This window comes from Bos mutus, chromosome 22 (genome assembly GCF_027580195.1).
Source record: "Bos mutus isolate GX-2022 chromosome 22, NWIPB_WYAK_1.1, whole genome shotgun sequence".
NCBI lineage: Eukaryota > Metazoa > Chordata > Mammalia > Artiodactyla > Bovidae > Bos > Bos mutus.
The window spans coordinates 70,308,284-70,322,288 of record NC_091638.1 but is presented as its reverse complement, the minus strand read 5'-3'; the positions used below and the strand labels follow the sequence as shown (position 1 = coordinate 70,322,288).

Here is a 14,005-nt window from a genome sequence, read left to right as displayed (position 1 = left end):
ATACATTTCTCTCTTAGAAGTGCTTTTGCTGCATCCCATAGGTTTTGAGTTGTCGTGTTTTCATTGTCATTTGTTTCCAGAAATTTTTTGATTTCCCTTTTGATTCTTCAGTCACCTGCTGGTTATTTAGAAACGTGTTGTTTAATCTCCATGTTTTTGTGTTTCTTACTGTTTTTTTTTTTCTTGTAATTGATATCTAGTCTCATAGCGTTGTCAATGGAGAAGACGCTTGATACGATTTCAATTTTCTTAAATTTACTGAGATTTGATTTGTGACCCAAGATGTTGTCTATCCTGGAGAATGTTCCATGTGCACTTGAGAAGAAGATGTATTTTCCTGCATTCAGATGGAATGTCCTGAAGATATCAATGAGATCCATCTCATCTAATGCATTGTTTAAGATTTGTGTTTACTTATTAATTTTCTGTTTTGATGATCTGTCCATTGATGTGAGTGGGGTGTTAAAGTCTCCTACCATTATTGTGTTACTGTCAATTTCTCCTTTTATGCCTGTTAGTGTTTGTCTTATGTATTGAGGTGCTCCTATGTTGGGTGCATAGATATGTACAATTGTTATCTCTTCCTTTTGGATTGATCCCTTGATCATTATGAAGTGTCCTTCCTTATCTCTTGGAAGCCTCTTTATTTTAAGGTCTATTTTGTCTGATATGAGGATTGCTACTCCAGCTTTCTTTCGCTTCCCATTTGCATGGAATATGTTTTCCATCCTCTGAATTTCAGTCTATATGTGTCTTGAGGTCTGAAGTGGGTTTCTTGTAGACAGCATATATATGGGTCTTGTTTTGTATCCATTCAGCCAGTCTGTTTTTTGGTTGGAGCATTTAATCCATTTACATTTAAAGTAATTATTGATATACATGTTCCTATTGCCTTTTTGAACAAAGCTAGTGGAGGTGATGGAATTCCAGTTGAGCTATTTCAAATCCTGAAAGATGATACTGTGAAAGTGCTGCACTCAATATGGCAGCAAATTTGGAAAACTCAACAGTGGCCACAGGACTGGAAAAGGTCAGTTTTCATTCCAATCCCAAAGAAAGGCAATGCCAAAGAATGCTCAAACTACCACACAATTGCACTCATCTCACATGGTAGTAAAGTAATGCTCAAAATTCTCCAAGCCAGACTTCAGCAATACGTGAACCGTGAACTTCCAGATGTTCAAGCTGGTTTTAGAAAAGGCAGAGGAACCAGAGATCAAATTGCCAACATCCGCTGGATCATGGAAAAAGCAAGAGAGTTCCAGAAAAACATCTATTTCTGCTTTATTGACTATGCCAAAGCCTTTGACTGTGTGGATCACAATAAACTGTGGAAAATTCTGAAAGAGATGGAAATACCAGACCACCTGACCTGCCTCTTGAGAAACCTATATGCAGGTCGGGAAGCAACAGTTAGAACTGGACATGGAACAACAGACTGGTTCCAAATAGAAAAAGGAGTATGTCAAGGCTGTATATTGTCACCCTGCTTATTTAATTTATATGCAGAGTACATCATGAGAAACACTGGGCTGGAAGAAGAACACGCTGGAATCAAGATTGCCAGGAGAAATATCAATAACCTCAGAAATGCAGATGACATTACCCTCATGGCAGAGAGTGAAGAGGAACTAAAAAGCCTCTTGATGAAAGTGAAAGAGGAGAGTGAAAAAGTTGGCTTGAAACTCAACTTTCAGAAAACGAAGATCATGGCATCTGGTCCCATCACTTCATGGGAAATAGATGGGGGAACAGTGGAAATAGTGTTAGACTTTATTTTTTTGGGCTCCCAAATCACTGCAGATGGTGACTGCAGCCATGAAATTAAAAGACGCTTACTCCTTGGAAGGAAAGTTATGACCAACCTGGATAGCATATTCAAAAGCAGAGACATTACTTTGCCAACAAAGGTCCATCTAGTCAAGGCTATGGTTTTTCCAGTGGTCATGTAGGGATGTGAGAATTGGACTGTGAAGAAATCTGAGCGCCAAAGAATTGATGCTTTTGAACTGTGATGTTGGAGAAGACTCTTGAGAGTCCCTTGGACTTCAAGGAGATCCAACCAGTCCATTCTGAAGGAGATCAGCCCTGGGATTTCTTTGGAAGGAATGATGCTATAGCTGAAACTCCAGTACTTTGGCCACCTGATTCGAAGAGTTGACTCATTGGAAAAGACTCTGATGCTGGGAGGGATTGGGGGCAGGAGGAGAAGGGGATAACAGAGGATGAGAGGGCTGGATGGCATCACCGACTCGATGGACGTGAGTTTGAGTAATTCTGGGAGATGGTGATGGACAGGGAGGCCTGGCATGCTGCGATTCATGGGGTCACAAAATGTCGGACACGACTGAGGGACGGAAGTGAACTGATTGCCCTTTTCTTAATTGTTTGAGGTTGATTTTGTAGATCTTTTTTCTTCTCCTGTATTGCCTGATTATATAAGTCCCTTTAACATTTGTTGTAAAGCTGCTTTGGTGGTACTGAATTCTCTTAACTTTTACTTATCTGAAAAGCTTTTTATTTCTCCATCAATTTTGAATGAGATCCTTACTGGGTATGTAATCCTGGCTGTAGATTTTTCCCATTCAGTACTGTAAATATATCCTGCTATTCCCTTCTGGCCTGTGGAGTTTTTGCTGAAAGATCAACTGTTAAGCATATGGGGTTTCCCTTGTATGTTACTTGTTGCTTCTCCCTTACTTCTTTTAATATTCTTTGTGTTTAGTCTTTGTTAGCTTGATTAGTATGTGTCTTGGCATGTTTCTCCTTGGGTTTATCCTGTATGGGACTCTTTGTGCCTCTTGGACTTGATTGACTATTTCCTTTTCCATGTTGGGGAATTTTCAACTATAATCTCTTCAAAAAATTTCTCATATCCTTTCTTTTCCTCTTCTTCTAGGACCCCTATAATTGGAATGCTGGTGCATTTGATGTGGTCCTAGAGGTCTCTGAGATTGTTCTCAGCTCTTTTCATTCTTTTAACTTTATTCTGCTCTTCAGAACTTATTTCCACTATTTTATCTTCCAGCTCACTAATTCATTCTTTTGCTTCACATATTCTGCTATTGATTGCTTTAGAGTATTTTTGACTTCAGTAATTGTGTTGCTTGTCTCTGTATGTTTATTCTTAATTCTTCTAGGTCTTTGTTAATTGATTCCTGCATTTTCTCCATTTTATTTTCAAGGTATTTGATCATCTTTACTATCATTATTCTGAATTATTTTTCAGGTATTTTTCCCATTTCCTCTTCATTTATTTGGACTTCTGTTTTTCTAGTTTGTTCCTTCATTTGTGCAGTATTTCTCTTCCTTTTCATTATTATTTTTTTTAAGTTATTGTGTTTGAGGTATCCTTTTCCAAGGCCTCAAGGAAAGTTGAATTCTTTCCTTGAAGAAGGTTGAATTCTGTTTTCCTTTTTGTTTCTGCCCTCCTAAGATTGGTCCAGTGGTTTGTGTGAGCTTCGTATAGGGTGAGATTTGTGCTGAGTTTTTGTTTGTTTGTCTTCCCTCTAATGGCAAGGCTGAGTGAGGTGATAATCCTGTCTGATGATGATTAGGTTTGTATTTTTGTCTTGTTTGTTGTTTAGATGAGGCATCTTTCACAGGGTTCTATTGGTGATTGGGTGATGCTGGTTCTTGTATTCAAGTGGTTTACTTTGAGTGAGTTCTCACTATTTGATACTCCCTAGGATTAGTTCTCTGGTAGTCTAAGGCCTTGGAGTCAGTGCTCCCATTCCAAAAGCTCAGGGCTTGATCTCTGGTCAGGAACAAAGATTCCACAAGTGGCTTGTTATGGCATTAAGTTAGATTAAAACAAATATCAAAAACCAAGAAACCAAAGATGAACCACAGACAAATGGAAATTACAAAATCAGGAAAATAATAATTAAAATAATGGAATATACACATATACATATATACCCATGAGCAAAGTGAAAACAGTCTAACAAAAATAAAGTATAGTAGATTGACCCAGTGAACAAAAGAAATAAAAAATTACATTTACCAGTTAAGAACAAAACTAACTTAAGCACAAACTGGAAAACAAAATTAAAGCAAGGTGCCAGCCAAGTGGGGAATAAAGCAATGATAACAAAACTAACAAATATATTGAGGGGAAAGGAAAGAAAGAAAAGAAAGAATAGATATGCAAAGTTAAATAGAGGTAGATGAGGAAGTTTTACATACATTAAAGATTAACTGCAAGGGGAAAAGAACAGTAGGAAAGGCAAACAAAGGAATAAATGTACAAAAAATATAATAGGCTTAAAAAATTAAAATTATAAAAAAGAGAAAACGAAAAAATGGAAGAAGAAAGAAAAAAGGAAAAGAAAGGATAACTTCACAGAGCTGCAAAAGCCCAACATAGAGGCAGAGGTTTATAACAATGATAGAAAATGTGACTGAATACACATATACATATACTCCCACAAGCAAAATCAAAACAGTCCAATAAAAATAAAGTACAGTAGACTGACCTGGTAAACTAAGGAAACAGAAAATTATATCTACTAGAACAAAAGTAATTAAAGCACAAACTGGAAAACAAAACTAAAGCAAGTTGCCAATTGGGAAATAAAGCAATGAAAATAAATCTAACAAATATGTTGAGAGGAAAGGAGAGAAAGAAAAGAAAAAATAGCTGTGCAAAGTTAAATAGAGGTAGACAAAGAAAATTTGTATACATTAAAGATTGATACAAGGGTAAAAGAACAGTAGGAATAGCAAATAGAGGAATCAATGCAGAAACATAATAATAGGTTTAAAAAATTAAAAAAGAGAAAAGAAAAGAGGAAAACTCCACAGAACTTCAAAAGCCCAATGTAGAGGCAGAGGTTTATGACAACAATAAAAAATGTTACTGGAAAAAAAAAAAGCTCAAAAACTTAATTGGATTTCTTAGTGCCGAAAAAATCAACAACTACAACAAAGGGGAAGAAAAGAAAAAAAAATCCAAAAGAATCTACAGAACAAGTAAAAAAATAAGAATGGTAAATGTTTTTCTTGAGTCACTGCTGTCAGTTTCTCTCCCTGGGAATCACAGTTCACCTTATCTCCCTAGGATGCCCTCCAACATGTGCTAATCTCTGGACCTGCTGTGGGGGCAGCTCAAATTCTAATCTGGTCCTACTCCTGTATGTTCTTGCCTTCAATGTCCACAGCTATCAGAACTAGTGTGTTTTCTTTTGTGGGAACTCTCAATGACCTTTGATATATTCCATAGACACAGAGTCTGCTTAGTTGATCATGTGGATTTACTTTGGAGCTTGTACAGCTGGTGAGAAAGTTTTGGGTCTTTTTCCCTAGCTACACTGTCCCTGGGTTTCAATTGTGGTTTTGAAATCCACAATCCACCTCTACATGTGGATTGTCCACTGGGGTTTAGCTCTGAGGCTGTCCTGGAGGGTTTGGGTTTGCTCCTGTGAGGGCCAGGTGTGGAGGTACTGCAGTTGCAGGGATTCTGGCAGCACCAAGTACTCAGGTGGGTTGGCGGCTAGGGCAGCAGGAAATATAGTGCTCTAGAAGGGTATGGCAACCAGTTTTGGCCAATACACTCCAATATTCTTGCCTGAAGAACACCCTCTCTGATAGAGAACCCTGGCAAGCCACAGTCTACAAGGTCGCAGAGTTGGACACGACAGAAGTGATCTTGCGTGCATAGACACCAGACTTTTTTTGCCTGTGGCAGCTCTGCCCCAGTGAGAGCTGAGCGTGAAGGCAGCACAGCTTCTTGGCTTGTGGGGACCCTGCTGGTGCCACGTGTGCAGGGACACTGACTGCCTCTGTCACAGGAGTTATGGCCCTATCAGAGTCTTTCTTCAAGCTTCTTGTAGCTGGCGATCAGGTCTCTTTGGCCAGTCTTTCTCCATTGCTCTGCTTATGCAGGCACTTAGAGGGCTCCCTTGCCTGGGGTCCCTCTCTGTTGTTCAGTGAATCAGGCACATAGAGGGGTCCCCCTGGCTGGGGTCCTACTCTGTAGTTTGGCATATCAGTCACCGAAAGGAGCACCCTGGATGGGGTCCTACTCTAGTTCAGTGCGTCAGGCATTTGATAGACCAGGCTGTCTATTGTTCAGCTGCCAATGCTGGTGTGTGGGGAGAGAGAGGCTATGGTAATGGCTTCACCCCCTACATGTGACTCAGCAGTATCACCTTGCTTCCATGGCTGCCGAGCTTTCCTCCACCGGCATTTCCCACCACAATCTCCTCCCTCACATCCCCTCAGTCTCTCCACAGTCAACAGCAGCCCTCGCCCTGGGAGTGCACCACAATCCCTAAACTCCAGCTCCCAGCTGCTGCGCCTTCCAGAAGACCAGTGTTACTGTCTGAGGTATGTATGGCTGCAGCAAGGACTGTCTGATTCTCATTCCATTTAGGCTGCCACAGATCAGCTGTTTCACTCTCAGCCTTAAATGTTTCTCCTCTGACTCGGACAACTGTCCCACTGTGGGGACTGGACCCCTGCTTCAGTTCCCCCTCCCACCAAGGGCAGGTCCAGTCCTACTAACACTCCTATTTTCCCCCCTAGTTCCTTCATCCTACCGAGTTTTGCATGGTTCTACATATTCTTTTCTGCTGGTCAGGTACTCCTGTCTGCTCTCAGCTGGTGTTCTGCATGCACTTCTGTGTTTGAAGGTGTATTCCTGATATATCCGTGGAGAGAGATGTATTCCACCTACTCCTCTCCCATCTTGTCCTCAGCCTCTGCCCACTTTTTGATTGGGTTGTTTGTTTTTCTGGTATTGAGTGGCATGAACTGCTTGTGTATTTTGGAGATTAATTCTTTGTCAGTTGTTTCATTTGCTACTATTTTCTCCCATTCTGAGGGCTGTCTTTTCACCTTGCTTATAGTTTCCTTCTTTGTGCAAAAGCTTTTAAGTTTATTTAAGTCCCATTTGATTATTTCTGGGTTTTTAAAATTACCATATGTAAAATAGATAACCAGTGTGAGTTTGATGTATGACACAGGGCATGAAAAGCCAGTGCACTGTGACAACCTGGTGGGATAGGGTGGGGAGGGAGATGGGAGGGGGCTTCAGAATGGAGGGGACACATGTATACCTATGGCCAATTCATACTGATATATGGCAAAAACCATCACAATATTGTAAAGTAATTATCCTCCAATTAAAGTAAATAAATAAATTAAAAAGAATAAAGTGCTTGGCAATTAAAAGGATAATCAATCACTCCTTACTAAAAGTATGAAAGGAAGCTGGCTACATTATCTACTCAGTGGCTGAAGACTTGAACCCTGTTTCAGATCAGATCAGTCACTCAGTCGTGTCCGACTCTTTGTGACCCCATGAATCGCAGCACGCCAGGCCTCCCTGTCCATCACCAACTCCCGGAGTTCACTCAGACTCACGTCCATCAAGTCAGTGATGCCATCCAGCCATCTCTTCCTCTGTCGTCCCCTTCTCCTTTTGCCCCCAATCCCTCCCAGCATCAGAGTCTTTTCCAATGAGTCAACTCTTCGCATGAGGTGGCCAAAGTACTGGAGTTTCAGCTTTAGCATCATTCCTTCCAAAGAAGTCCCAGGGCTGATCTCCTTCAGAATTCATTTATGTTATTCTAAACAGGATAGGAGCACTCCCTGGTGGCTCAGTTGGTAAAGGGTCTGCCTGCAATGAGGAAGAACTGAGTTCGATCCCTGGGTCAGGAAGATCGCTTGGAGAAGGTAATGGCAACCCACTCCAGTATTCTTGCCTGGAGAATTCCATGGACAGAGGAGCCTGGTGGGCTACAGTCTATGGGGTCACGAGTTGGACACGACTGAGTGACTAACTTTTACTTTCAAACAGGATATGACTCAGGACACGACTGTATGTTCAGGACATGACTGAGTATACACCTACACTTATAAGAAGTAAATTGGGCCTTTACCTCAGTCACGATGGTGGAGGAGACCAAGCTGTGGTCATACACCCAGCCGTCCACACAGGGCTCTGTGTCCAGGTCAGTCATGTTGGGGAAAGTCCCATTCAGGTGAAGGAGCTGCCACTGGGGGTGGAGGAAACGACGACACTTCTCTGGTTTCAAGTTTGAATCCAGTGGGATGGAGATTCTCAGGAGGACATCAGGGCTGAGGATCCCAGTGTCATTATCAGAGACAGTGGCATTATCGAGGATGTGGACCCAGCAGCGATGACCAGGAACGGCTGCAGTGAAGTTCTCCAACAGTGAGTGACAGACTACTATCATGAAAGAAGGGAAAATTAAAGCCATCTGAAGTATCTGGAATTTCCCCAGGCCACCAACTTTATCCAGGAGCTCCTCAAAGGCCATTGCAAACAGGTGATATTCAAGAGGAGTCAAAATGACTTTACAGAGAGAAGTTCAAGGGGAGAAAATGTTTTCTTTAATTCACACTAAGTCTATGCGACCTCATGCCAGTTTCTCATGCCTGGGTCTAACCCACCTCACTACTGTAACAGAGCAATGGAATCAGTTTCCCTAGTCCTTTTGAAAGCATGGGGTGGTTGCTTTTTAGCAAAGTTATAGAGAAAATTATTTACCAAAGATATCTGTATCTCATGAATATTAAATCTGTTTAAATATTTACTCTCTGAATGTGTTTGTCCTTTGTGATTTTGTGAAACTGGCATAGGACTTTGTCATGTACGTGACCTTTGAATAACCTTAAAGTAAGCTACACAGTCTTCAGTCGTTTCTAAAAAACGGAACTGGAGAGACACAAAGACTATTCTAGGAAAGAGAAGAAAACAAATGGTTTTTTTCTTGTTTGTTCTGTAACAACACACTACTCAAGAAAATACAATCCTTTGCTTTTAATTAAAGTGGCGTATGATGCAATTTCTAACTGGTTCAAAGTTGGGAAAGGGGAACAACTAGGGTGTATGTTGTCACTCTGCTTATTTAACTGATATGCAAAGTACATAATGTGAAATGCCAATCTGGATTAATCATGAACTGGAATCGTGACTTCTGGGAGAAATATCAATAACCTCAGATTCGCAGATGCCACTCTAATGGCAGATAGTGGAGAAGAACTAAAGAGCCTCTTGATGAGGGTAAAAGTTCAGTTCAGTTCAGTCCCTCAGTGGTGTCCGACTCTTTGCGACCCCATGGACTGCAGCATGCCAGGCCTCCCTGTCCATCACCAACTCCCAGAGTTTACTCAAACTCATGCCCATTGAGTCGGTGATGCCATCCAACGATCTTATCCTCTGTTGTCCCCTTCTCCTCCCACCTTCAATCTTTCCCAGCATCAGGGTCTTTTCCAATGAGTCAGTTCTTTGCATCAGGTGACCAAAGTATTGGAGTTTCAGCTTCAGCATCAGTCCTTCCAATGAATATTCAGGGCTGATTTCCTTCAGGATGGACTGGTTGAATCTCTTTGCAGTCCAAGGGACTCTCAAGAGTTTTCAACACCACAGTTCAAAAGCATCAATTCTTTGGCACTCAGCTTACTTTAAAGTCCAACTCTTACATCCATACATGACTACTGGAAAAACCATAGCCTTGACTAGATGCACTTTTGTTGGCAAAGTAATGTCTCTGCTTTTTAATATGCTATTTAGGTTGATCATAGCTTTTCTTCCAAGGAGTAAGCGTCTTTTAATTCCATGGTTGCAGTCATCATCTGCAGTGATTTTGGAGCCACCAAAAATAAAGTCAGCCACTATTTCTCCATCTTTTTGCCATGAAGTGATGGGACTGGATTCCATGATCTTAGTTTTCTGAATGCTGAGCTTTAAGCCAACTTTTTCACTCTCCTCTTTCACTTTCATCAAGAGGCTCTTTAGTTCTTCTCCACTTTCTGCCATAATGGTGGTGTCACCTGCATATCTGAGGTTATTGATATTTCTCCCAGCAATCTTGATTCCAGGTTGTGCTTCCTCCAGCCCAGCGTTTCTCATGATGTTCTCTGCATGTAAGTTAAATAAGCAGGGTGACAATATAGTCTTGACTTACTCATTTTCCTATTTGTCTAACTCAATGAAACTAGGAGCCATGTCGTGTAGGGCCACCCAAGATGGACAGGTCATCGTGGAGAATTCTGACAAAATGTGGTCTACTGGAGAAGGGAATGGCAAACCACTTCTGTATTCTTGCCCTGAGAACCCCATGAACAATATTAGGGTAAAAGAGGAGAGTGTAAAAGCTGGATTGAAACTCAACTTTAAAAAAACTAAGATCATGGCATCTGGTCCAATCACTTCATGCAAAGTGAAGGGGAAAAAAATGGAAGCAGTGACAGATTTTCTGATTTTGGTCTCCAAAATCATTGTGGACAGTGACTGCAGCCATGACACTAAAAGATGCTTGCTTCTTAGACAGAAAGTTATGAAAAACCTTTTGTTGTTTTTCAGTCGCTAAGTTATGTCCACTCTTTGTGACTCCATGGACTGAAGCCTTCCAGGCTCCTCTATCCATGGAGTTCTCCAGGAAAGAATCCTGGAGTGGGTAGCCATTTAATTTTCCAGGGGGTCTTCCTGACCAATGGATCAAACCCGTGTCTCCTGCATTGTAGGAGGATTCTTCACCAACTGAGCCACCAAGAAAGCCCATTATGTAGAAGTAGTTTCCCTCTATGCCCATCTTCTGAAGTGTCTTTAGTCATAAACCTGTGTTGAATTTTATGAAAAGCTTTTTCTGCATTGTTTGAGATTTAATCACTGCATATCAATCACTGCATATCACAGTGATTGATATGTGGATATTGAAAAATTCTGCATACCTTGTATAAATCCCACTTGATCATAGTGTATGATCCTTTTATATGTTGTTGGATTCAGTTTGCTACTATTTTGTTGTGGATTTTTGTATCTATGTTCATCAGTGATATTGGCCTGTAATTTTTTCTTTTGTGTGTGTGTGATGTTTGTCTGGTTTTGGTATCAGAGGGATGGTGGTATCGTAGTATGAGCTTAGGAGTGTTCCTTCCTCTATAATTTTTTTATTACTTTTTTTTTTGGTCTACATTGTGTGGCATGTGGGATCTTAGTTCCCTGACCAGAGGTGAAACCCGATCCCTCTGCAGTGGAAGCACAGAGTCTTAACCACTAGACCACCAGGTAAGTTCCTTCCTCTACAATTTTTTGGAAGAGTTTCTAAAGGGTAAGTGTTAACTCTTCTCTAAATATTTGATAGAATTCATCTGTGAAGTTATCTCTCCTGGACTTTTGTTTGTTGGGGGATTGTTAATCACAGTTTCAATTTCAATACTTGTAATTGTTCTGTTCATATATTCTGTTTCTCCTTGGTTTGTCTTGAAAAGCTGTACCTTTGTAAGAATTTGTCAGTTTCTTCTAGTTTGTCCATTTCATTGCCATACATTGTATTTCTGTGGTGTCCCTTGTAACTTCTATTTTATTGGTTTGAGTCCTCCCTCCCACCCCCATTTTTTTTTTTCTTGAGGAGTCTTGCTAAAGATTTATCAATTTTGTTTATTTTCTCAAAGAACCAACTTTTAGTTTAATGGATCTTTGCTTTTATTTTCTTTGTCTCTATTTCATTTAATTCTTTTGTGATCTTTATGATTTCTTTCTTTCTACTAACGTTGGGGTTTGTTTGTTCTTCTTTCTCTAGTTGGTTTAGGTGTGAGTTTAGGTTGTTTATTTGATATTTTTCCTGTTTCTTGAGGTTAGAGTGCATTGCTATAAACTTCCCTCTTAGAACTGCATTTGCTATGTTTCATATCTTTTGGATCATCATGTTTTCATTGTCAATTGTCTAGGTGTTTTTTGATTTTCTTTTTGATTTTTTTTTTCACTGATCCTCTGGTTGCTTAATAACATTTTGTTTTACCTTTTAGTGTTTATGTTTTTTTTTTTTTTCAGTTTTTTTCTAATCTCACAGCATTGTAGTTGGAAAAGATTCTTGATATGATTTCAATTTTGTTAAATTTATCAAGGCTTGATTTGTGGCCAAAACTGATCATTCCTGGAGAATATTCCATGTGGTCATTGGAAGAAAGTGTGTTCTGTTTCCTTTGGATGTTCAGTTCAGTTCATTTCAGTCGCTCAGTCGTGTCCGACTCTTTGCCACCCCATGAACCACAGTACCAGGCCTCCCTGTCCATCACCAACTCCCGGAGTGTACCCAAACCCATGTCCATTGTGTCGGTGATGCCATCCAACAATCTCATCCTCTGTCGTCCCCTTCTCCTCCTGCCCTCAATCTTTCCCAGCATCAGGGTCTTTTCAAATGAGTCAGCTCTTTGTATCAGGTGACCAAAGTATTGGAGTTTCAGCTTCAACATCTGTCCCTCCAATGAACACCTAGGACTGATCTCCTTTAGGATGGACTTGTTGGATCTCCTTGAAGTCCAAGGGACTCTCAAGAGTCTTCTCCAACACCACAGTTCAAAAGCATCAATTCTTCTGTGCTCAGCTTTCTTTATAGTCCAACTCTCACATCCATACATGACCACTGGAAAAACCATAGCCTTGACTAGATGGTCTTTTGTTGGCAAAGTAATGTCTCTGCTTTTTAATATGCTGTCTAGGTTGGTCATAACTTTTCTTTCAAGGAGTAAGCGTCTTTTAATTTCATGGCTGCAGTCACCATCTGCAGTGCTTTTGGAGCCCAGAAAAATAAAGTCAGACACTGTTTCCACTGTTTCCCCATCTATTTCCCATGAAGTGATGGGACCAGATACCGTGATCTTTGTTTTCTGAATGTTGAGCTTTAAGCCAACTTTTTCACTCTCTTCTTTCACTTTCATCAACAGGCTTTTTAGTTCCTCTTCACTTTCTGCCGTAAGGGTGGTGTCATCTGCATATCTGAGGTTATTGATATTTCTCCCAGCAATCTTGATTCCAGCTTGTGCTTCTTCCAGCCCAGTGTTTCTCATGATGTACTCTGCATATAAGTTAAATAAGCAGGGTGGCAATATACAGCCTTGACGTACTCCTTTTCCTATTTGGAACCAGTCTGTTGTTCCATGTCCAGTTCTAACTGTTGCTTCCTGACCTGCATATAGGTTTCTCAAGAGGCAGGTCAGGTGGCCTGGTATTCCCATCTCTTGAAGAATTTTCCAGTTTATTGTGATACACACAGTCAAAGGCTTTGGCATAGTCAATAAAGCAGAAATAGATGTTTTTCTGGAACTCTCTTGCTTTTTCCATGATCCAGTGGATGTTGGCAATTTGATCTCTGGCTCCTCTGTCTTTTCTAAAACCAGCTTGAACACCTGGAAGTTCACGGTTCATGTACTGCTGAAGCCTGGCTTAGAGAATTTTGAGCATTACTTTACCAGCATGTGAGATGAGTGCAATTGTGTGGTAGTTTGAGCATTCTTTGGCATTGCCTTTCTTTGGGATTGGAATGAAAACTGACCTTTTCTAGTCCTGTGGCCACTGCTGAGTTTTCCAAATTTGCTGCCATATTGAGTGCAGCACTTTCACAGCATCATCTTTTATCCTTTGGATGAGTGCTTTATAAATATCACTGAAGTCTATTTGATCTAATGTATCATTTAAGGTCTATGATTCTTTATTAATTTTCTGTATGTATGATTATCTCCATTGGTGTAAGTGGGTGTTAAAATCTTCCATTTTTATTGTGTTACTGTTGATTTCTCTTCTTATGACTGTTAGCATCTGCCTATATGCTGAGGGGCTCCTATGTTGGGTGCATATATATTTACAATTGTTCTGTATTCTTCTTGGATGATCCCTTAATCATTATGTACTATCCGTCCTTGTCTCTTAATATTTATTATTTATTTATTTATTTGGTGGCCAGGTCTTATTTGCAGTATGCAGGGTCCTCAGTTGTGGCATGCAAACAGTTGTGGCATGCAGGATCTAGTTTCCTGAATCAAACCCAGGCCCCCTGCATTGGGAGCACAATCTTAGCTACTGGACCACCAAGTAATTATTTTTCCTTGTCTCTAGTAATAGTCTTTATTTTAATGTCTATAATGTCTGATATGAGTATTAGTATTCCAGCTTTTACTTGATTTCCATTTTCATGGAATATCATTTTTCATCTCCTCACTTTTAATCTGTATGTGTCCCTAGGTCTGAGATGGG

General features: G+C 40.4%; 1 protein-coding gene across 1 annotated transcript in view; it reads right to left on the bottom strand.

Moving 5' to 3' along the window:
* LOC102276947 (solute carrier family 22 member 10) overlaps positions 1-8,288 on the bottom strand; it is a 35,063-nt gene extending 26,775 nt beyond the window's left edge. The window contains exon 1 of the mRNA XM_005904862.1: positions 7,887-8,288. Within this exon, the coding sequence (XP_005904924.1) occupies positions 7,887-8,288 (402 nt within the window). The remainder of the gene's footprint in view (positions 1-7,886) is intronic.
* Between the last annotated feature and the right edge of the window lie 5,717 nt (positions 8,289-14,005).